The sequence below is a fragment of the Syngnathus floridae genome, chromosome 4, assembly GCF_059516105.1.
Source record: "Syngnathus floridae isolate MCC-2025c chromosome 4, RoL_Sflo_1.0, whole genome shotgun sequence".
NCBI lineage: Eukaryota > Metazoa > Chordata > Actinopteri > Syngnathiformes > Syngnathidae > Syngnathus > Syngnathus floridae.
Genome location: NC_142416.1, coordinates 12,970,895 through 12,994,603, shown reverse-complemented (window position 1 = coordinate 12,994,603; position 23,709 = coordinate 12,970,895). Strand labels below are relative to the sequence as shown.

The 23,709-nt window shown below is 41.2% G+C and overlaps 3 protein-coding genes across 3 annotated transcripts; all 3 read left to right on the top strand.

Moving 5' to 3' along the window:
- Positions 1–5,396: 5,396 nt before the first annotated feature.
- LOC148399234 (N-acetylneuraminate-9-phosphate synthase-like) lies at positions 5,397–7,585 on the top strand. The gene is made up of 6 exons (XM_088372838.1): positions 5,397–5,713; positions 5,927–6,142; positions 6,223–6,322; positions 6,535–6,689; positions 6,773–7,039; positions 7,273–7,585. Exons 1-6 carry the CDS (start codon positions 5,582–5,584, stop codon positions 7,462–7,464), a joined length of 1,062 nt encoding a protein of 353 aa, XP_088228964.1. The 5' UTR covers positions 5,397–5,581; the 3' UTR covers positions 7,465–7,585.
- Positions 7,586–8,939: 1,354 nt separating this feature from the next.
- On the top strand, positions 8,940–12,059 carry LOC148399233 (N-acetylneuraminate-9-phosphate synthase-like). Its single transcript, XM_088372837.1, has 6 exons — positions 8,940–9,187; positions 9,514–9,729; positions 9,813–9,912; positions 10,573–10,727; positions 10,814–11,080; positions 11,497–12,059. Exons 1-6 carry the CDS (start codon positions 9,056–9,058, stop codon positions 11,710–11,712), a joined length of 1,086 nt encoding a protein of 361 aa, XP_088228963.1. The 5' UTR covers positions 8,940–9,055; the 3' UTR covers positions 11,713–12,059.
- A 1,313-nt stretch (positions 12,060–13,372) lies between these two features.
- slc24a2b (solute carrier family 24 member 2b) lies at positions 13,373–23,527 on the top strand. The gene is made up of 10 exons (XM_088372835.1): positions 13,373–13,564; positions 14,681–15,792; positions 19,262–19,300; positions 19,373–19,484; positions 19,631–19,717; positions 19,988–20,064; positions 20,167–20,304; positions 20,439–20,528; positions 21,237–21,403; positions 21,482–23,527. The coding sequence occupies exons 2-10, from the start codon at positions 14,887–14,889 to the stop codon at positions 21,729–21,731; spliced, it is 1,866 nt and encodes a 621-aa protein (XP_088228961.1). The 5' UTR covers positions 13,373–13,564; positions 14,681–14,886; the 3' UTR covers positions 21,732–23,527.
- Positions 23,528–23,709: the final 182 nt, after the last annotated feature.

The following is a 23,709-nucleotide window of genomic DNA, read 5'->3' as shown; positions in this document are numbered from 1 at the left end:
ATAGTTGAGATGATACAACTTAATTTAGTAGTTTAATTATGTTCCCCTTTTGGAACAAAAAAACTTTCAAAAGCGGAAGTAAAAATAGATGCCTGAGATAATATAGTTCTTTTTACTATTTCCTAAAAAAAATGTAGAAATACATAATGTCTCTTTACGTTCTGACATTTGTGCCTTGCGATTACCACGGGACTAACTGCTCATACAAGCAAACAGGTTATTGAAAATATTTCAGAAACCGGAGTTTTGGCCTTAACCTGAATATTTACGGCTCGTAAAAGTAGTTCGGGACAAGCTGAATCGGAAGAGGCTTCCACAAAAGACATCAGAAAAAGAGTTGCACAAATTGCACCTCATTTTACAAGAACATCCGTGTTCATAATGTTCAACTGTGAGTCATAAAAAGTGCCATCATCTTTGTATGAAGCTTAAGTTTTTCATTATGACAAACGTTTCCTTGTTTCTCTATACGAGTAATGAATAGCCCGGTGTTTTTGTTGTTTTTCATTTATTTCATAGAACACTGACAGCTAGGAATGTTTGACGTCAGTAGACCAAAGCATTTTCACAATCTTTTGGTGAAGAGACAAGAGACCAGTAGCACCAGGATATAAATAAATAGATAAATAAATCATTGGATGCACAATCGTGGACTTGGTTTCACTTTAACAATCAGGAGTTAATATTCAACAGAATATGCCATCTCTTTCCAAAGAGGGTCCAAAGAATAAAGATAACATAACTCCTAATGTATATTTTTATCTTGTATCATGGTCCAACATACGTACAAGATAAAAATCCAACCATCCATCCATCCATCCATCTTCTTCCGCATATCCGGGGTCGGGTTGCGTTATTTTATAGATAAAAATCTTGTGTATATATATATATATGGTCCAAGATACAAGATAAGAATATTTATTGGCATATTCTGTTAAATATAAACTCCTGATTGTTAACGTAAAACAAAGGCCACAATTGTGCATCTAACCCCGGTGATCAAGGGAAAAATGGACATTAAGCAGACTTTGACGAAAGAGGTGCAAAGTAGATCAAACTCACAGGCGGTGCTTTTGACTATTGTGGGTTCATTCAGAGGAGGTTCAGGGAGCACTGTGAGTAAATTTGACTGAGCAAGATTTCTGGGGAGCCAGGGCGCTAAGGGATGAGGAGGGACAGTCACCAGCTCAGCATGGGGTAAAAGGTTTGGGTATTAGAGTTTTACAGGAAAACATTTAAGAGAGAAGTAAGAGGGGACAGCGTTGGATGGTGAGGCCACCCCCCACCCCCCACCCCTCCCTGCAATTGTTTATTTTACCAAGAAAAGAAAAACTATTTCAGCAAGCTGGAAGAAGTCATGTAATGTTTCCAGGTTTCAGTGAGATCAGATGGAGCAATTGTTTATGTTACCGTCGTATTGAATGAACTGAAAGCTCCACCCAGAGCCTCAGTGGATGTATCTTGGTCATTTGAGATTGTAGTGGTGGGTAACTTGAAGACGAAGGGGATCCTTGGGTAAGTCCAGAGACGTGACCTCTCCACTGCTAAGTAAGAGATTGGAGGTGTTTTGCTCATGAAAGCCAGGAACAGCACAAGCCAAAATAATTTCCAAAAATAATTATCAAATGATGGAGATCATCTCGACATCAAACCTCAGAAGCAGTGTTGCAGAGGACGAGTGGAGCATTGGTACTAAACTGGACATGGGGAAACAAGTTTGACTGGGTTTTGTAATGACCTTCAAGCTGGAGTATCGGGGAGGCAACATACTTCACATTGTTATAATCAGGTAACAGGTAGACCCTCGAGCGTAGCGTGGCAGCGAACTAGTTTGAGTCGATGTGCTTTGAGGGATTCACCTGAGCAGGCTGTCCACTCATCACTGGTGTCCCAAATACTGGACACGATACGTTTGATACGTCGAACAAAGCAAGCTCACTATCCAGAAGTAGGAGTGCTGTATGTCTGGCGGCCTGCTCGGAGTCGAGCCTCTGTCCTTCCGTCATGGTCCCACGCATACTGTGACCCAGGCCAGGCGTTCAGCAGCCAGCCTGTTTCGCACGAAATGTTTATCAGGGCCTCTTGCCACCTCTACATCTTGATCAGTTAGTGGTAGCATGCCGAGAATGTCATCGCTTTTGTCACGCACCAAGTACAACAGGAATTTAATTTGGTCATCATCGCTTTCATTTAGTCCCAATGACAGTATCATTTTGCTGAACCATCTTATCCTTTGCAGCAGGGCTCCTTAAAATGTAAGTTAGAGTGTGTGGAGAGGAGGGCTCGGGGGATACCGCAACCCAGAGAGTACCAAGTTTTTACGGAATGGAAAAAAGAATGCAGATTTAAAGGAAAACTACAATTGAGCTGTGTTGCTGATAACAAGATTAGGAAATACATTTATTTTATTTTTTTTGCTGTCTGGTAAAGAAAAACAAAACACCATGAAAAAAAATCTGAAAGCGATAAAACAAAGATAAGGAAGACTTAAAGAGAAGACAGACTTTTCTAAAACAGATGCAAACACCAACTGAAAATCAACTAGTTGTCTGGACTCAATAACACCTGACTGTAAAATCTGTGTTTACAACAACAACAAACCGTGGTTTACACCAAACCTCAGGATGCTGCACAAAGCCAAGGAGCAGGCCTACACGAGTGGGGACCGGGACCTGTTCAGGCAGGCCAAGAACACACTGAACCGAGAGATCAGGAAAGCCAAGAGGTGCTATGGGGAGAGCCTGGAGAGACACCTCTCTGCCTATCCTGATCCCTCAACAGTGTGGAAAGGCCTGCAGAGCATCACGGGCTTCAAGAAACCAACCCTACGTCCTGTGGAGAACCCAAGGCTTGCAAACCAGCTAAACAGGTTTTACTGCAGGTTTGAACGGTCCACCCGCACAACAGGACCGCCTGCATCACAATCGTCATGCGCACCCCCCTCCACGACCCCCCTGTTCACACCTCCATCGTCGTTACCCTCACTATCCTCAGTAATGCTATTCCCTCCACAGACACCTTCAATTTCCTGGGATCCACAATCTCTCGGAACCTGAAATGGACCGGCCACATAGACTCTGTCCGTAAGAAGGCCCAGCACAGGCTGTACTTTCTGAGACAGCTCAGGAAGTTCAACCTGCCACAGGAGCTGCTGAAGACCTTCTACACTGCCATCATCCAGCCAATCCTCTGCGCCTCCATCATTGTCTGTTTGGATCAGCCACCAAACAAGACAAGCACAGACTGCAACAGAGAATCAGGGCCACGGAAAAGATAATCGGGACCAACCTCCCATCTATCCAAGACATGTACCTGGCCAAGACCAGGAAACGAGCAAGTAACATCTCTACAGACCCTTCTCACCTAGGTCGCAGTCTGTTCGAACTACCGTAATTTTCGGACTATAAATCGCACCGGAGTATAAGTCGCACCAGCCATAAAATGCACAATACAGTGAAAAAAAACATGTACAAGTCGCACCGGAGTATAAATCGCACTTTTGGGGCAAATTTATTTGTCAAAATCCAACACCAAGAACAGACATGAACCAGCAACAACAGGCTAAACGATACGGTATGCTAACGTGACATATACACAAACGAGGAGCTGAGAACGGGCCTGAGTAACATTCAGAGTTATTCAAATAAGTATTACATAAATAACACGTTTATCAAACCATCTGTGTCACTCCAATTCATTAAATCCATCGATCGTCCTTTATGTAAACAATGCCGCGTATGCGCCACATATGCGCCGCTGACGTCGGACTCGTAAGTTGCATTTCTAATTATTCCACAGACCCATATAATGATATATAAAGTATATTTCAAATAACTATCATATAACAACAATATTATCAAACCATCTGTGTCACTCCTAATCATTAAATCCATCGATCAAATTCCTCGTCCTTTATGTCAACAACGCCGCGTGCGCGCCGCACAGATCTAGTATACAACTATATTGTAGCGTTAACAAAGTACCAGAAAACACGTGGGTTTGGTAAACGGCTCTTTATTTAACAAAACAAGAGTTCAACGAGCCAACAACTACTGAACTGTAACGATAAAAACATATACAAGTTGCTACACGAAATAAAATATATCAAATAACTATAACATAAATACGTTTTTCAAACCTTGTGTCAATCCAAATCATTAAATCCTTCAAACGCGAATTTAATTTGGTCATCATCGCTTTCATTTAGTCCCAATGACAGTATCATTTTGCTGAACCATCTTATCCTTTGCAGCAGGGCTCCTTAAAATGTAAGTTAGAGTGTGTGGAGAGGAGGGCTCGGGGGATACCGCAACCCAGAGAGTACCAAGTTTTTACGGAATGGAAAAAAGAATGCAGATTTAAAGGAAAACTACAATTGAGCTGTGTTGCTGATAACAAGATTAGGAAATACATTTTTTTTTCACTTGAAAAGATAGAAAATAAAATAGTAACAAAAATCAAATGGATGAGTGACCTTTGTGAGATACTCCATGTCCAAAACCTGGCTTTCTTTTAGGGGAAATGTCTGTTAATCATTATCTGATAACAATCTGAAAATTTTCAGCTATGCAAACAAACGTGACTCCTTTGTTGGAGCTGCATCTGCTGCCACAGTTAAAGCCAGCCTATAGTACAATAGAACGAACCTCTGACTTCGACTATAATTCGTTCCAGAAAACTGGAATCCGATTAAATTCTTCCCATAATGGAAAATGAATTAATCCGTTCTGATTTAGCAACAATGGACCCTTTTGCGTAATAATTTGTGATTTTTGTGACGTCTAATACACTTAAAAAGGTTGTAGGCCCTGTTGTGCGACACCGTTTTGGTGGGCGGAGGGATATGTGACCAGACACACAGTCCCTGGGGGGAAGAGTGGTGTGTTGGTTGCATGTCCGTCCGCCAGGCAAATAGTGCTGCACAATTGACACGATCAAGAGACCAGAACAAGAACAAGACGGCCATTACTGGAGAAAGGAAGCTTTTTTTTTCATTGCATTGTGGGCTTTCTCCATAATTTTGGCACATGTGGAGCAAGATTTGGACCCAGAAGCAGACGTGGCACAAATTTGAAAAGTAAAAGTTGTTACAAAGTATCAACAGAGAGCAGGGGTGGACACAGAAGACGTGAAAGAAAACTAGACATTCTCCCTGGAAGAAAGCTTGAGAGACTGACAACCCATCACAGTTACCCGTGCGTATACGAATGATGCGAGGCATCGGGCCTGACAGAGTAAAGGTGACATAAGCGTATACGAATGATGTGAGGCATCAGGCCTGACAGAATAAAGAGACATAAAAGTATAAGCAAGGAAACATCATAGACTAAAAAGAAACCAGGCCTTCTGACAAAATAAACACGTAAAAGAGAACGCTTAAAAGGCCCCGACAACTGTCTAGTACACTGTACGAAGGTAACCACCCCCACGGCCCCACCTCTGAAAACTACGCCCATTGTTGCTTAAATAGGCAATTACAACGCATCTGCGTCCTTCTTCGGCACTGCAACGTGTCCTATTCATTAGACCTCATTAACGCAAGCTTATACTTGTACTAAAACTCGTTTGGGCTGTCAGCAAAATGCCTTTGACTTTTGAGCTGTGTCCTGGTAGGATGATCGGAGGGGATCATCCATGTTTTGTTATTGCTGAAATTGGACAAAATCATCAAGGAGACATTGAGATAGCCAAGAAAATGATCAAAATGGCAAAGGTAATAAGTGACCATTTGTTTCATTTTGCATGTTGCACTGTTCACTATTGTTTGCAACAAGTAAGATTAGAATTTATTATATTACAAATGTATGTGTGTGTGTGTGTGTGTGTGTGTGTGTGTGTACCATATATACTTAGTATGTATAGTACGTATACTGTGTGTGTGTGCGTGCGTGTGTGTGCGTCTCATCCATTCCAAATGTACTTACAGGACTGTGGTGCTGACTGTGCCAAGTTCCAGAAAAGTGAGCTGGAGCACAAGTTTAACAAAGGTGCTTTAGAGCGTCCTTACAAAACCAAAAACTCATGGGGAGATACCTATGGGGAACACAAACGCCACCTGGAGTTTAGCCATGAGCAGTACAGGGAGCTGCAGAAGTATGCAAAGGAAGTGGGGATCTTCTTCACTGCTTCGGGGATGGATGAGGTACTGTATCACTCGATTTATTTGCAGGGTTTACTCTTGGAACAAATAGAAAGTTTCACGTTAACCATTGAACATTTTAGATGGCGGTAGAGTTTCTCCATGAGATTAACGTACCTTTCATCAAAGTGGCCTCAGGAGACACCAACAATTTTCCTTATCTGGAAATGGTCGCCAAGAAAGGTGATATATATATTCATGTTTTCGTCCTGTTGTTAAAAATATATACAGTACATATAGTATAGTTTTGATTGTTTCTATAACTGTGATGTGATAGTAGTAGTATTGGGATATGGTCCTGTCAGACTCACTGAAGGCCCAGGTGCCGAAAACCTGCTCTAAGAATGACATTACAAAGTTGAACAAAGTTGTGTGTGTGCGTGCGTGTGTGTCAGGACGTCCCATGGTGGTGTCCACTGGAATGCAGTCCATGGAGACAGTACGTCGAGCGTACAAGACAGTGAAGGATCATAACCACAACTTTGCCATCCTACAGTGCACCAGCACCTACCCTCTTGAGCCTCAAGATGTCAACCTCAGAGTGATCGCAGTAAATATAACCAAAAGTACCAAAATCCAATTGAATAATGACAGAGAAGCATGACTTATTGTCAAACCACTTGTCATTAATAGAAATACCAGAAAGAATTTCCTGATATTCCAATTGGGTATTCTGGCCACGAGTCTGGAATCATTATTTCAGTGGCGGCTGTTGCCATGGGGGCAAAGGTTGTAGAGCGTCACGTCACACTGGACAAGACTTGGAGGGGAAGTGACCACGCAGGTTCTTTGGAGCCCTCTGAACTGGCTGAGATGATTCGGTCCATCCGATTGGTGGAGCTCGCAGTGGGAACTGGAATCAAGAGAAGGTTACCCTGCGAGGAGCCATTCCACAGAAAGGTGAGATATTGGGGTGGTAGTACTGCCGTCAGCATAAGGAAGTAATGTCTACTACAATAATAAATGATGTTAGATAAAGTCCAGAGATCAACATCCCTTAAATCGACAACAAAAATGGCTGCAATTATTGGTCTGTCCCTACAGTCTTTTTACGTCATGATTATTAGGCTGTTAAGAGAATACTGTGTCTCGTCTCAAAAAGTCAATTATTATGATTTACACCTTTTGCCCAGCTGGGGAAGTCTGTGGTGGCCAAGGTGAAGATCCCCAAAGGAACTGTCCTTAGTTCAGATATGTTGGCAGTGAAGGTGGCAGAGCCCATGGGCGTAGCGGCTGAGGACATCTTCCAGCTGGTTGGCAAAACTGTCACTGAGGATGTCGGTGAAGATGAGAGCATCACACCAGAGGTGGTGGATGGCCTTTAGATATTTTCCAAAATATGACTCATTGTTATGGAAGGGGATTTCTCCCCCAACGTAGCAAGTTGTTACTGTATAATTATTGTTCAGAAGTCAGCAGCTTGTATTAAATGTTACAAATTGTGAATGGAATGTACAAATTTGCTTCAACTAAATACTATCACCGTATTTTCCGAATTAAAAGTCGCTCCAGTATAAATAAGTATAAATTGCACCAGCCATAAAATGCATAATGAAGAAGAAGAAAAAAACACACATATAAGTCGAGAATGAATAAGTCGCATTTTTCGGGGACATTTATTTGATAAAATCCAACACCAAGAATAAACATGTCACCTTGAAAGGCAATTTAACATAAAAATAGAATAAGCAACAACAGGCTGAAGATACAGTATGCTAACATTACATCAACACATAAACAAGGAACTGAGAACGTTATCGCTATATTCGTGCCCAGCGCAAGTCTGACGTGAAGCATAGTCTAACTGTGCAAGGGGATGGGCTTCACCAAGTGTTGATATTTTCAGACAAGGGGGAGACATCTCAAATAATGCTGTTTGAATGAAGAAGCCTTTCCTTATACTATGTGTTTTCCACAAGTTACCACAAAGAACTCAAAGACCTGCTAAACTAGACTGGAACATGTGTTCCTGCATATCCAACATGGCCCATAGCCTACTCTAGCAAACTGTGAGAAAAAAAAGGGGCTTCTTATTTGCTTTGTGTATTGTATATTCCTAAAACATGCATATCCATGCTAATTGTCCTTGGGTGTGAATGTGAATGTCTATATGTACTTTTGCAACCATTCCAGGGTGTACCCTGCCTCTTGCCCAAGGACTGTTTGGATAAAATCTAGCTTGCCAGAATGGAGAAAAAAAAAATCAGTACTATTATGTTATTGCTTACTGCGAGAAATATCAATTGTCACGCTTGTGATTTTATATTAGTAATGTCTGACGGGTTGCATTATGCGCAAAGGGGGCTGTGAACTGATATAATAGACGCAACACATTTCAGCCTTTGTTCACTGTTGTGGAAGTAAATTTGCTTGGCAAACACCACCTGCATCTCGGGTTATACCTGTTTTTTGCGGTCGGAAATCAATTTTTTTTTTTTAATAACCAAATTGGCAGATGCACGAGATTACGTATTACTGTTTACATACGTATGTAAATATCATATGGTATTGCCTGCTGCCACACAATTTTACAAACAAAATCCAAAGAATATCTTTTAAAACGAAAGAGTTTTTATTAACCAATGGAAGTTTATGAGAAGAGTTGCGTGCACGTGGTAAACACCAAATCTCTTCTCCACCGGCATGATGCATTGAAGCACCATCACAAGTAGCTGTATTAAATTAAAAACAAACTTACACTAAATAAAATATCACACTCTATGACAATATGTGTTATAATACGTGTCTCATTATCGAGGGCGGGGGGAAAAAAAGTCGTGCGCCGTACGCCACTTCCGGGAAATGCGTCACTATTACTTTTCCGGGTCGGCGTTCCTGAGTACATAAGATCAACTTCCTCGAGCAATTTCATTCATCGTTAGTTTAGTGTTTGGTTTTCTTTTCTCTCCTGTCAACATGCCTTTAAAGTTTGAACTTTGCCCCGGTAGGATGATCGGAGCCAATTACCCGTGCTTCATTATTGCTGAAATAGGGCAAAACCATCAGGGGGACATCGAGCTTGCTAAAAAAATGATCAAAATGGCAAAGGTAAAAACTGTTCCTCGGATATGCGACCAAAAACGCTTTTTGTGTTGAACCCCATATGGGCTTAGACAAGGGTTAATTTGTATAAAAAACATGAACCTCAAGTTAAAGAAGTCATTCTAAGATGGTCTCATTTCTAAAGCTCCCAGTCTGCTACCAGTTTGCTTGTGACGTTTTATTTGTCTTGTGTCAACAACACACCTTATCACGGTCTCCTCCCTTCCTTGCGGACAATGTATACATATTTGTGCTAATACTTGTTGATGTTACGCCTTGATTCACGTCTTTCTCAAAATGCTGCTCGGCCTAACTTTAATGCCCTTTAACAGGACTGTGGTGCTGATTGTGCCAAGTTCCAAAAAAGTGAGCTGGAGTACAAGTTTAACAAACGTGCATTAGAGCGTCCATACAAGGCCAAACACTCGTGGGGGGATACCTATGGAGAACATAAACGCCACCTGGAGTTCAACCATGAGCAGTACAAGGAACTGCAGAGGTATGCAAAGGAAGTGGGGATCTTCTTCACTGCTTCAGGGATGGATGAGGTAGGTCACTCAATGTATTTGCCGGCTTTATGAACAATTAAGTATATAATACATATATTCCATCCTAACTCTGCACCTTTTAGATGGCGGTAGAATTCCTTCATGAGCTAAATGTGCCTTTCTTTAAAGTGGGCTCAGGAGACACCAACAACTTCCCTTACCTAGAGAAGACTGCCAAGAAAGGTGGGACAACCCAAATTGAGAGTTAATTCAGTAAACAATTCCAAAGTCCGGCATTTCCTCAACTAGTTAGTGTTCATGAAAATGTATTTGGTCAGTTGCATAATCTATTTGTGCACGTTTTTTTGGAATTAGGAACAATATTAGCATGAACATTATAGTTTCGTCTGAAACTTAAATGTCACAGTGGGCGTCTTATGTCTCTGAACGTGGACACACACGCCACAACACTTTGGCCCAATCACATGTCAGCACTGCCAGGCTCTAATTGGCATTAAGATATTGTCATATAATGTCATGGAATCATTTTAGCGCGCAAATCTTCACTCCATAATCTGATTGACTGTTTAAGAACATTTGGAAGCTGCTGCTGTTTTAGTTAGCAACATTGTCAAATATTCTCAGAATATTGAACAAGTAATTATACTTAGTTGTCTTTTTCTGAAGGTATTGGGACGGCATGCATTTGATAGGTAATTTATTTTACCGGTAGTCAGTGATCCCCAACCATAGTGCTACGATTAGTGTTCTTCTCGGAAAATTATGCACTTACATTTTTGCCCAAAAAGGGTTATTTCAAATCATGTCATTATTTTATTGATGCAAGGGGAAATGACTTTGCTTTCATTTAAAATCACAATGCTTTTCCACTTCCTGTGTCAGGGCGTCCCATGGTTGTGTCCAGTGGGATGCAGTCTATAGAGACGATGCGGCGGGTGTACAAAACAGTGAAGGAGCACAATGAAAATTTTGCCATCCTGCAGTGTACCAGTGCCTACCCCCTTGAGCCTGAGGATGTGAACCTCAGAGTGATCACAGTAAATAGAACACAAATGACTATAACCTGATGAGATGATATGGTACAAGCAGGATTTATTGTCAAACCACTTGTCGTCGTCAACAGGAATACCAGAAAGAATTCCCTGATATTCCAATTGGGTATTCCGGCCACGAGTCTGGAATCAGTATTTCAGTGGCGGCTGTTGCTCTGGGAGCAAAGATTGTAGAGCGTCACATTACACTTGACAAGACCTGGAAAGGAAGCGACCACGCGGCATCTCTGGTGGCTTCTGAGCTGGCTGAGCTGGTTCGTTCCATCCGACTGGTGGAGAGGGCACTGGGAAGCGGGCTCAAGAAGATGCTACCTTGTGAGAAGCCGTGTCGCGACAAGGTGCCGTTTCACCACTCTGCTTGATGAGATTAAAATATTCTTATTGCAATTGCTGGGCGTATAATATAAATCTACTTCGGGTAGTTGTTTTGAGACATTTTATTAAGAAAAATTGTCCAAATCTTCTTGTTTGTGGCTCTCAAACGTAATCTCTAATTTCTCTAGTCCTAGTCCTTCCTGAAAGATGACTGATTTGCCTTCTGTGTTTGATCAAAATAAGACATTTGTAAATATCTGCCTTTTTTTTGGGTGATTTTGCTTTTTAATCACTAAATAACACTAAATAAACAAAAGTAACCAGTTAATAACAATAATCAAGGAAAAATCTTTCTGATACGCTTATCCTACAGATTGCATTTGTAAAACAGATGGTGATGACATGCCTTTTTTTTTTTTTTTTTTTTTTTTTTATCCAGCTGGGAAAGTCAGTTGTGGCTAAGGTGAAGATCACCAAAGGAACCGTCATCAGTCTAGACATGTTGACGGTGAAGGTGGCAGAGCCTATGGGTGTAGTGGCTGAGGACATCTTCCAGCTGGTTGGCAAAGCTGTCACTGAGGATGTCGGCGAAGACGAGAGCGTCACACCGGAGGTGGTGGACAGCTATGGGAAGAAAGCCAAGTGCTGTGGATAGACGTTGTGAGTAGACAATTGCGATGGGGAGAGAAGCACTTAAATGGTGAGGAGCCAAATCATGTGGGCGTAACATGGTGGGTGATTTGCTTTAAGATAATTTTTGTAATCAGGAAGAGGAGTTAATTGTCCTCTGAGGTGGCACAAACCCGGGTTGGGTTCTTTCCTAGGGACAGTTAGACTGAAGAAATAGCAATCAACAACTGTGATTAGAAGCCAGTGTTGTAAACTGTGGCCAATGCTGCTCATTATCCTCAACAAGATGCACTAAATAGTCACAGGTTACATTTCCATTTTGTATCATCCAATCGTTTTGTGCCTAATAAAGAAGATATACGCATACCAGAAGTCATTGTATTTTATTTTTTTTCTAGCTACCAATATCAATCCTTCCTTCCCTCCTACCCTAAGAAAATCTTCACTATATAGTACCAGGAGTTTGTGGAGCGTCAGAGCCAGCATGGCCTTCTGCCAGCCAAAACATGGAAGCATGCGGACTTGTATTTGCAAATTAAATTCTAATATTTGAACAGTACAGGAATCACAGCAGTTTGTCTATATGGTTCCTCCTCTTTAACGAACCAAAAGTAATGGAACAAATTAACTATCAAATTGAACATTCACTTTTTATGACTTGAATAATCAAGTCACAAGTATTCTTCCCTTTTGGCTTAACCCAGAGAGATACTAAAATGCTTGCATGCTTCTTCGAGTAGACCAAGTCAAGTGTGGTTTGTCTTGCATGGGAAGAGATTTATTTTTGTTTCAGGTCACCCAGGCAATCTGCTACATCACAGGCTACCTGGAAGGGGTAGCTTAGTTTGCTTGGTTATATAACAAGTTTAGCCCTGACAGGACATTGCACGGGCCTTAATACAGCAACTACTGCCTTCAAGCATTGTAAATCAAATGAGAAGTTACCTCAGGTTGTGATATGGCACTCGCCAACACGAGAATGCATAGTGAGGACAAATAGGTTAGTCCTCCTCTACTTACTGTTAATGTCTTCCCAGATGGAAGAGGATTTTGACGGGGGTCTTGGCAGGCTCAGGATGGAGCCAATCTTTCCCTAAGCCCTCCCCAGCACCATTTGCTGGGAGTGAAAGTGAGAGGGCCACTCCATTAAGTATGCTCCTGTTTAATTGGATAGAAACAGTAGGAGACGTGAGACAAAAGGCCAGGTTATTTAAATCCCACAGCGCTCTGTGCTCTGGGGAGAAAATCTTTCAAATTTTGGAGTTACACTTTTTTAAATTAACATTATGTTAATCAATAATGCATAAATAAAGATGATTTGAGCAAATTTCTGTGCTATTTACCATTTCAGTAGTACCCAATAAGTAGCTCTCAGTTACAAAAAATTTGATCCCTGTTCTAGTTAATCATCCCTGATGAAGTTTGCTGTTCCATCTGCTGGGCCCTTATGCACAGGCCATTGACTTGATGACACGATGGGCCACAGCTTTATTGTGCTCTAAGCTGGTTGAGATTGACAACATCCACTGACTTGGGTGTGAGGATGAAGAGCAGGTGTGGCGGGGTGAGGTGGCAAATGGTGCCGGTAAAAGAGACAAGACAGACGTTGGATTTGAATTGAAGGTAGAATGGAAGGGGGAGGAACAGGGAGATGCAGAAGGAGGGAGGCAGGTTCTAAGTGGGAGGAATAGAGAGCGAGCGTGGGAGGAGCATTTGGCAGTCGGCGCTCGGCTTGTTCACTTCAGAACTTCTCGTGGCGAAGATCTCACAGAGGATTTACCATTGGCAGTTTTAGAAATTTGATCGGGACTTTTTTGAGAGGGGTTGGACTATTTTTTCCATCTTTAGGCCAACTGGCAGAGCACCCTCCAACTCAGGTGAGGATTTCTTCTTTACTACAGTATTATCTATGTGTATTTGTGTGTGTTTTATTTTTGAATGTGTATGATGTTCATCTCATTTGCTTCTATGATCATATTTTTCTTAATTGAGGGTTAATTGATGAAGTTTGAAAGTTATGTTATTATTTTAGTTTTGATCCTAAAGTTGACATTTGATTTGTGACTGTATACTTTTCAAGCAGCAGTGTGCTGACTGTGTGGCTTAGCTAAGTATATCAGGGATTAGCGAGCCTCCTAATAAGCTTTCACTAATGTCAAATGCTCACAGGTTCTCAGCACAATGTTAAGAAGGCTGCCGCAGACACTGAATATGGACAGTATAACTCCCCTGATTGCAAGCACTAAAATAAGTGCCGAAAATTGGTGTTGAAAATGCAGTCAATTTGCCTCCATTTAATCACGTATGAGAAAAAGAACCTATTCGTATTTTTTTTCTATGCAAGCTTTATCATTCTCTATCGGCTGTCAATGACAAACTTCTCGTTTGTCTTGCTAATTACAATTCAGCACACATGTAAGTTAAAAAAACAAAACAAAAAAAACCAATTGTAAAATAACTAATACTAATATTCCCTACATTCTTTTGACCACCAATTAATTAGACACGCAAACAAGTGTGGTAGTATTGACTAATAACAACCCTTTTTTTTTTATCATTATTTAACAATTTATGTAATCTTTTAAGTTTATTTGTTGTCTCTGCTATAGATTGTACGGGGTCACATCATTGCACTTGAATCTAATGAGATTGTATAACACACTGCTCAGATCTGACACGATCAGTATTAAAGAAATTTACCAATATGTTTATTTCTGTCAAAATGTAGTTGCATCGGTGAGCATCTACATTGCTTTATATTGAGGACTCTTATTAATATTTTTTATTATTAAATATTTGTTATCTCGAGCGCTCAGTATGATGCCGTGCACGCTTGATCAATTCAACTTTATCGGTCATGCAAAACTGAGCATTAGTTACCATCTTCACCAAAATAGGATTGTGTCACCTAACATTACATTTTTGTTCATACTTATAATATAGTGATAATTCCTCTGAATTACAATGTTGTTGTTTTTTTGTCCACTGTCCAGGGAGTAATATGAGGAAGCCTTTAAATGGGCTGGACCCCGGAATCCGACTCAAGGGCCTCCATTGGATTTAAAAGGAGAAACAACATGCAAACCAATCGGTGAACCAGTGTGGCCTATCAGATCCTCGCCCTTAGAGCCAACAGCACCATCAACCCATCGTTCGGTGGGGTGATTGTAAATATTTCCACTCTGCCTGAGAACCAAAGATGATGGACTACTTCCTGACAAGAAGTCAAGACACCATGGATTCGACCAGCTTTGCTCCGCTTCTCGGACCTCCTCATAGCTGCATGAGGCACCGCTACCAGGGTGTGAAAAGGAAACTGCGGCCGGGGCGAATTCTTGGCTTGATCTTCAGCATGGCGGTGGTATGCACAGTGTGTTCATGGAGTGCCTTGTCTCTTGTCACCACGGGGGTGCCCAGTGAGCCTGAATCGGAGGTTTCGGGAGATGAAGAGGTGCCCCAAAGAACTCTCCTGGAGCACCAGAACGAGTCCAACCCCGGGGGTGACCAACAAACATCAGAAATTGAGATGAATCACGGGGACTACCCTACAGACTACTTTAGCGTGGAGGACAGACGCCAAGGCTTTGTGGTGTTGCATATGTTTGGCATGTTGTACATGTTTATAGCCTTAGCCATTGTGTGCGATGAATTCTTTGTCCCAGCCCTAACGGTCATTACCGAAAAGCTGGAGATCTCTGATGATGTAGCAGGAGCCACCTTCATGGCGGCGGGCGGCTCGGCTCCAGAGTTGTTCACCTCCGTCATAGGAGTCTTTGTTTCCCACAGTAACGTGGGCATCGGCACCATTGTTGGCTCCGCCGTCTTTAACATTTTGTTTGTGATCGGCATGTGCGCCATTTTCTCCAAAGAGGTGCTGAACCTCACCTGGTGGCCTCTGTTCAGAGACGTCTCCTTCTACATTGTTGGCTTGCTCATGCTCATCTACTTCTTTCTGGATAATCAAATCACACTGACGGAAAGTATTGCCCTGCTCATGTGCTACTTCACCTATGTGACTTTCATGAAGTTCAACGCCAACGTAGAACTGGTCATCAAAAGGATACTGGGCAGCAACCAGGTGAACATAATCGAGACTGCACCCAAGGTATGTCCATTTCTTCACCTACACAACCGTTCCTTCGCTATCTGTCCATTTGTTTGTTTGTCCATTTGCCTGTATGTCCATCCATCCATCCATCCTTACCCATTCCACACTTTTTTTTGCTTTTGACTTTTTTTTACACTTTTTGTCCCTTAAGCCATCTGTCACTCCATTCACCCATTCACCTGTCCACCCGTTTATCCACACCAAGTGCCAGATTGTCATTAATCAGTTCATCAACACATTTGTTCGTTCTACTCACTATCCATTTACTCATACATCCATTCATACTGTTTGTCCAGCTGATCCATCGCTCCATGTGTTGGTCCAACGATCACCCTGTTGCATTGCTTTTCCATAAATCATCCTTCCCCACAATCAATCCTACTTTCATTGAATCGTCCCTATATCCATCATTCATTCCCTTCACCCATCTATCCGTCCATCCGTCCATCCATCCATCCATCCATCCATCCATCCATCCATCCATCCATCCATCCATCCATCCATCCATCCATCCATCCATCCATCCATCCATCCATGCATCCATCCATCCATCCATCCATCCATCCATCCATCCATCCATCCATCCATCCATCCATCCATCCATCCATCCATCCATCCATCCATCCATCCATCCATCCATCCATCCATCCATCCATCTTCTGAATAGTCCCCAACTACACTTGTCTATCCCTTTATCACACCATCGATCTGTCCATCTGTCCATCGATTCATCCATATTCTCTTCCTAATTCTATCCACCCATCTCTACATTTCTTCATCCATACATCTTTGGTTATCTATAAACCCAATCAAGCAACCAATCAATCAATAATTGGATTTGTTGGTTTCTGAAGCCATCATTACATTCATACAACCGAACCAACTATACATGATCCATCTGTCATAATTTCCTTTCGACCGTCCATCCATTGAGCCAACCCTATTTTCATCTATCCATCCATAAATCTTTTATTCATTCCATGAACACATGTATTATCTCTGCTCATCCAACCACACGTTACAAAGCTAGAGTTTCACCAAACCATGACACGCCCGACACGAATTGGTTTCTAGCACGAGCCTTTTTATTTTAATTCAGATTCTCTAAATATGTTACCAAATACAGTTAAAAGTCATTACCAAATATTTTGCAAAAGCGGCTTTTGTCATGTGCATCTGAGAGATTGCATTTCTCGCAATGCCCTTTATGAGGCCAGACAGGATAATGAGCCAAGGTGTTGATACACCACTCAGTAATTAACAGAAGGTCAAAGTCATGTGCATTCTTTTGTACATGGAGGCAAATGTTTGCACTTCTTGTCACACAGTACCAGACACTAAGACAAGCCACGGCCTCTTCGTGCGAATTTAAAGAACATACCCTTAAAGCTGCTGGGTTAAAATTGTCTCCAAAAAAAACAACAACTCAATTTGTTGGTTTGTTTATGTCCAAAAATGTGTTGTTTTCTACAGAACAACCCAGGTAATTCACAATGGAGCTCCTGTAACAGCTAAATGATGCTACTTTGGTTTATCTGCAGACATTAGGTGGAAAGTTCTCTAAATGATGTTGGCTTTCTTTGATTTAATAAACACACTTTGTATTTTAAAGTTTGAGAAAAGGCAGAAGAGACTGTCTTTCTCATCAACACTTCCTCTTTCAACACATTTTGTCTTCTATCTGACATTGTGAAGATGCCCCTTCACTTTCGTTCATCTGCGGGGCCAGTGGCTGGATTTGTTCTGCATGTCACTTATGCTGTCCGTGGATTAGTTTTGTATTAATAACACACTCACAGAGGCAATCACTTGACATCCACTTGTTCAATCACTTCATGGTGGAAGTCTAAATTATGTCGTGTCATTGTGGTGTGTGACATAGTACAAGGTCAAACAAAGATTGATGCAAAACCAAGATTATTTATGCCTCTTTGACGCTCGTCAATGCTTTGAATCTGTGGCATTATCCCCTCCGTCCCTGATGATGATCATCAACAGTTGCCGGTAACAAACTGATTCTCAAGAAGAACTATTAACATCACTACTATGATTTTCAAAACCCGCTTCCACCTTAACATGAAATGTCTTGATGTGAGTTATTCCTCCAAAATTGCACATATTGTATAGCATATTGAAACGTGATGAGGATATTGAAGCCATCAACTGTCCTGTGGCTTTTGCTGCCTTCTGGGAATCGGCTGTACTTTTGATTACGTAACATCACCTCCAAAAAGAGCTTTTCCATTTTCGTTGCAAGGCTCTTGATGTCCACCTGTCCTCATGTAATGGTTGCTGCTAAATAATCCCAAAGGTTAATGCTCTTCAATCCCATTAAAGACGCTAATAATAGTCAGGTACTCTCTGGTGGTAGAGGGAATCACAGCAGCACACAGAAGGGTAGAGAGCAAGAAGACCTCTCCACAATTAAGACTGACAACATCCTGGTGTTACGACCATTGGGGACATTGTTGGGAGACCAAAACTAATATCTACTTCAGTTTCCATTGCAAAAAGAGTGAGCAGCTACTGGTTTGCATAATGATAGCACGGAAGACACCAATCCTCTTTTATCCCCTTAATATCTTCTTACCTTCAGTGACGGCAGCAAACACACATCCTAGCACGCTCTCAATCAGTTGTACAAAATGTCCAACACAATATCTATATCAATCACTGTTGCACTTGCAAATAAATGAGATTCTAGCTGGGCACCAGCTCAAGAGTTGCAGCACTCTTTGCGCTTCTTTCTTTCTGAAGGCTTTTTTGTAGAGAGCGCACATGTGTCTTAATTTTTATCCTGGGGTAAATTGCTTTACTGTTTTGGGGAATTTGGCAGACCGTACTGTCCGATGCTTGGCGTTCCTGTGTACCGAGGGCTTTTTATTTTATAGGCTCCAATAATTAGGTGGCTAAAAGTAGACTAGACCTTAGACCAGCTTGGAGCGAGTCTAAGTTGCGGCACAAGTGCTGTTATACAATTTTGGTGAATTTGGAGGTTAACGAACAATCATGTAGGAAGGTCATTTCACAGTGTTGATTTGTGATCACTCTGGCCAATTTTACATCGTCCACCCATGGAAGTGTGCTTGCAGTTGTGCACAGCAAGTCAGTTTCTGCCCTGCACTGAATTTAAAGGCACAATTAGACTACGATTTTCGCTAGACATGTGCTGGGCATGAATAGGGCCATGAATCTGAATCTGTGTTCCACCTGTGGTGTGCAATACAAAATCAAAGTATATCAAGTATAATACAGAAATTACCAGCAAGGGACAAAAAGCAAGCCAAGACATAGATGTATCAAAAATGTTTTTTTAGTTTTTCTTTTTTTTTTTTTCCATGGGGCCCCAATCCGTGACAGTGTCCCTTCGTGGTATGGTCAGATATACTGAACAAATATTAGGAATTGTGCAAATATTTGGAGGGAGTAGACACAAGCATTGTTTCCCTCTGTTTTTCTCTTGCAGGTCAACCCCCCTGCTGCAGATGATGAGAACAAACTAATGGTGAGTCGGCTTTGTTGAGTGCAAAGTTTTTTTTTCCCAAAAGAATATTATGACCCATTTGTATTTTTACAGGCAAAACCAAGGTTACAGAGGGAAGGTAGCTGTGCTTCACTGCACAACTCATTGATGAGAAACAGCATTTTCCAGCTCATGATACACACGCTGGACCCTCTGAGTAATGAAGGTGTGTTTAAGCAAAATACTGATATTTGCTCTCCAACATTTCAACAAGACAATTCCAGGTCGTAATATATAAGTATCAACAACAAGACTTTTTCTCATAATGCACCAATGCAACCACAAAACAAAACTTTCTTGTACCAATTTTAGGACGATTCAAAGAGAAGGCATCAATCCTTCACAAAATGGCAAAACAGAAATGTAAAGAAGATCTGGCTGCCAGTGCCAACGGTGTTGGTGAGTTACAGTCTTATTCAATTACAATCCATCCATTTTCTTGTCACAGTTAACTTTGACAATTTAAAGCCTAAAGGAAGGCCGGAGTCCGGATTCGAACCCGCAGTGTATAATCTTATGATTTTGACCTGATTTAGTCTTCTTGCATGTAATTAATTATTATTCTTTGTCAGTATTGATAGATATGTAAACCCTAACCCAGATACAACACAAAGCTTCACCTCTTTCTCTCTTTAAATACATGTTTTATTCTTTGTGTTCTTCCTCAAGCAATTAAAACCATTCCCATCAGTACCAAGGTCGCAGTGGAAGTCACGCCTCCCATGAACGGTGTCATAGGAGACGAGGTACGGTGTCTGCACCTTGCTTCATGATGAATCTTTAAACAAATAAATATAGCTGTGAAATGTGAACAGAAAATACAGTATGGTAAATGGGCTCTCCATCAGGGTGGCGAAGAGGAGGAAGATGAAGATCAGCCTCTGAGTCTGGCCTGGCCTGATACCAATAGGAAACGTATCACTTACCTCATCATCCTCCCGATTGTCTTTCCTCTCTGGCTCACACTGCCTGATGTCAGGAGAGAGGTGAAAATTCACACACAAATACACACATGCACATGCATGGCTATAAAAAATATGACCTGGCATGCACTTACATCATACCTTACTGTCAGGAAAATGAACTCAAGCTATACTTGTATCCTCTTTGGTTGTTTCAGACCTCAGAAAGGTTCTTCCCCATCACCTTTCTTGGCGCTATCAGTTGGATTGCTTTCTTCTCCTATCTGATGGTGTGGTGGGCACATCAGGTAACTGGCATACACACTCACCCACACACGCGAATGTTTTTTGTTTCTATTCTTTCCCGTCTATTTTAGAGCTACGTACATACAGTTGGTAGCAGGGTGTTAAATATATGACCTCTGCTGCTAATCCCTGGCTAATCTGCCTTGAGCCACAGCCAGATCAACCCGCAACTCTATTTTAATGGTGCAAATGCAAAAGACAGACATGAAAAGACCCATCATGCCCTAGAAGGTCAATACCACTTATCATCATTGAGGTCACGGGTGATCGAGAGAACATCCCAGTTGTCTTTGGCTCATATTAATAAGTAAATGAAGATGAAGCCTTAGCCTCATGACTGCGTGTTAATGTTCAGCCCCTGAGGTCCTCTCAAAAGGACACATTGTAAAAAAAAGAAACAAAACCATATTTTGACTTTTTTTTCATAGAGCAATATTTTTTTTTCAGCCCTATAAATTATGCTGTGTTTTTGAAATTCCAAAAGGTTTTTCTCTGGGTCTCAGGAGAGTATCATTGTTCATCTCCTATTAGTGTTGTCGTCAGTTAAACCACTATTACTACCGATGACGAAAAAACTAAGATCCCTCCCAGAGCAGGTGTTTCATGCAAAGCCAGGCAACGTTTATCCAGAGGGCTGAACTGGTTACTCATCAGCAACAACCCTAACAGTAATGATGGATGCATAAATCAAGAGTTTCTTTGCCCTGTAGGTTGGAGAGACATTCTGGATCACAGAGGAGATCATGGGTCTGACTATTCTAGCAGCGGGCACTTCCATCCCTGACCTCATCACCAGTGTGATCGTGGCCCGAAAAGGTCTCGGTGACATGGCTGTGTCCAGCTCAGTAGGCTCGAACATCTTTGACATTACTGTGGGGTAAGTGGAATGTTGAAATGAGATAAGATATGACCCACTGCCCCCCAGCTCATTAGTGTACTTTAACTGTCTTACTAGTCTGCCATTCCCTTGGCTCATCTACAACTTCATCAATGACTTCAAGCCGGTGGAGGTGAGCAGCAACGGCCTTTTTTGTGCCATCGTCCTCCTCTTCCTCATGCTCCTATTTGTCATCATCTCCATCGCGGCCTGTAAGTGGAGGATGAGCAAGGTGCTCGGCTTCCTCATGTTCATGCTCTACTTTGTTTTCCTCATCGTCAGCGTCTTGCTGGAGGACAAAGTTATTATGTGCCCTGTAACCGTCTGAGAGAGGAGCATGTTTGGGTACATTGATGCCACTTAATAACTTGATTTCAGCCGTGAGGTTCCGTTTTGAGGGATTCTACTTCCTTCAAGGAACTGATGGAAAATTTACATGAACAATGACTGATCCTGATGAGTCAAGCAAGGTTCATCATCAGCGATGGTTACGTGTGCGAAAAACATTTCTTCAACCCGAAGTTACTTTATGTGATTTATAATAAGAGGATTGAAATGGACATTATTTGTGTTGCAAAGCTCTGGAGGGGATTCCAATGATCGTGGAGGGGAAAAAAGAGACACTTCATTTGTGTGAAAGCTAGATGTTCAAATGTTTTATTTCATGCACTGCGTCAATATCATCAGTGTAGTTCATCAGAATCATTTGCACAGTTACTGTTCACATTTTCACATTTTTACCTGACAGTGGTGCCGTCATTTTGTTTCAGCAGCTAGTGACAAAATGGCAGCCCCCTAATATGAAAAAAAATGCCCCCCCCTCGCCTATGCTACTGTGGTTCAACAGAATTATTTAAAAAAATACTCATGAAACAGGCCTGGACCAAAATGATTCTACCCCTAGAAAAGATTGAAAATAATTTGAGCATTCAACCAAAGTATGTCCTCGAAAGCAAGTGTCTTCAAACTTATAAATATACTTGTAATTTACTTGTAACTATATCAAGTCTTGTAATTATATCACGTTACTGTGCTGTTTGGCGACATGAAGTGGACCACAGTAAACATGGGCCACAGGAAGCGATGGAGAGAATTGTTGCAGAAGATTAGAAAGAAAATTACAGAAATCTACAGAAAGCACTCCGCCAGTTGTAACAATATTCAAATCTTCTGAGAAAGACATGTCTGTGAAATGTGTCACAATTTTCTCTTGGAATTCAGGCTTTTTAAAATGTACCTTATAGCACTTAGCTGAATAATTCAGATCTACGGGGACCTACGCACAGTAAGTGGTAAGTCATTCATTCATCATCATTAAATATTGTCTCAATAATTAAAGGTCCGCTAAAGGCAGTCATTATTCCTGAATAACACACCATCTGCTGCATTTGATCTTGTAATTCAAGTAATAATTTTGTGTGACAACCTTTTCAGTGCAATTTTAAGAACACATGATACGCGTACTGTATAGTCAAAGTGTCAGTTGGTGAGGTGCTGCAATCTGGGTTTTTTTTCCCTTTAGATTTTTCCAAGACTCACAAACTTTTCTTTCATATTCATCTGCATTTATTTGTGTGTTTCTCCTTCCTCTCTGGTTAACAATCTAGAAGTAGTACCTATTTAGACAAAGATATCTTGCTATCGATTCCAAACAACAACACCACAGATACACATCTCAATTCTCTTCTCTCCAAGGATATAAAGTGAACTCAGATAATGTTTTCAGGATACGTTCTATTTTGCATTTATGTGTATACTTGTAAAAATATATAGGTCTATATTACAACACTGTATATAAAGTCCTGTATGTAATCATAGTCAATTCAATGTCTATTCTCAGAAGTCAGCTTTAGGGCACTCATGCAGTAAGATTTTAAATTGTTGCTTTGATGATTATCAGTGAGTGGGCACGTGTCCATTGCAAAAATATCTGCAAGAGTTCATCCATCATTGACCAACATGTATTTTTTTTGTAAATTTCCATCTTACTGTCATGCAAGCATGGAATCCTTCTCGTTTGTTACTTGAATCGTGTATAACAATGTATAAAAATGTAATTCCTCAACTCACTGTATAAAACATTACTAAATAAATTAATGCTGAACTATAAACAGCAATATTGGATTTTGTGCTAAATGTGTGCAAGTCTTTGAACACAATCAATTGTACAAAAACAAAATCCACCTTGAATGAGTATTTTCAGATTAGACGGAGATTATTTTAAATTTCAGCAGCAATTGTTTTTTTTTATGCAGCAAAAGACACATCACACAACAAATGGCAATTATTGCAAATGAATCATCCCG

Excerpts from the sequence above, each read along its gene's own strand:
- LOC148399233 (XM_088372837.1), top strand. The coding sequence starts at position 9,056 with ATGCCTTTAAAGTTTGAACTTTGCCCCGGTAGGATGATCGGAGCCAAT. Across the intron at positions 9,730-9,812 it reads CTGCTTCAGGGATGGATGAG|ATGGCGGTAGAATTCCTTCA; the intron begins GTAGGTCACTCA and ends TGCACCTTTTAG. Across the intron at positions 11,081-11,496 it reads AGAAGCCGTGTCGCGACAAG|CTGGGAAAGTCAGTTGTGGC; the intron begins GTGCCGTTTCAC and ends TTTTTTATCCAG.
- LOC148399234 (XM_088372838.1), top strand. The coding sequence starts at position 5,582 with ATGCCTTTGACTTTTGAGCTGTGTCCTGGTAGGATGATCGGAGGGGAT. Across the intron at positions 6,690-6,772 it reads TCAACCTCAGAGTGATCGCA|AAATACCAGAAAGAATTTCC; the intron begins GTAAATATAACC and ends TGTCATTAATAG. Across the intron at positions 7,040-7,272 it reads AGGAGCCATTCCACAGAAAG|CTGGGGAAGTCTGTGGTGGC; the intron begins GTGAGATATTGG and ends CCTTTTGCCCAG.
- slc24a2b (XM_088372835.1), top strand. The coding sequence starts at position 14,887 with ATGATGGACTACTTCCTGACAAGAAGTCAAGACACCATGGATTCGACC. Across the intron at positions 19,485-19,630 it reads GGACCCTCTGAGTAATGAAG|GACGATTCAAAGAGAAGGCA; the intron begins GTGTGTTTAAGC and ends TACCAATTTTAG. Across the intron at positions 21,404-21,481 it reads ATCTTTGACATTACTGTGGG|TCTGCCATTCCCTTGGCTCA; the intron begins GTAAGTGGAATG and ends CTGTCTTACTAG.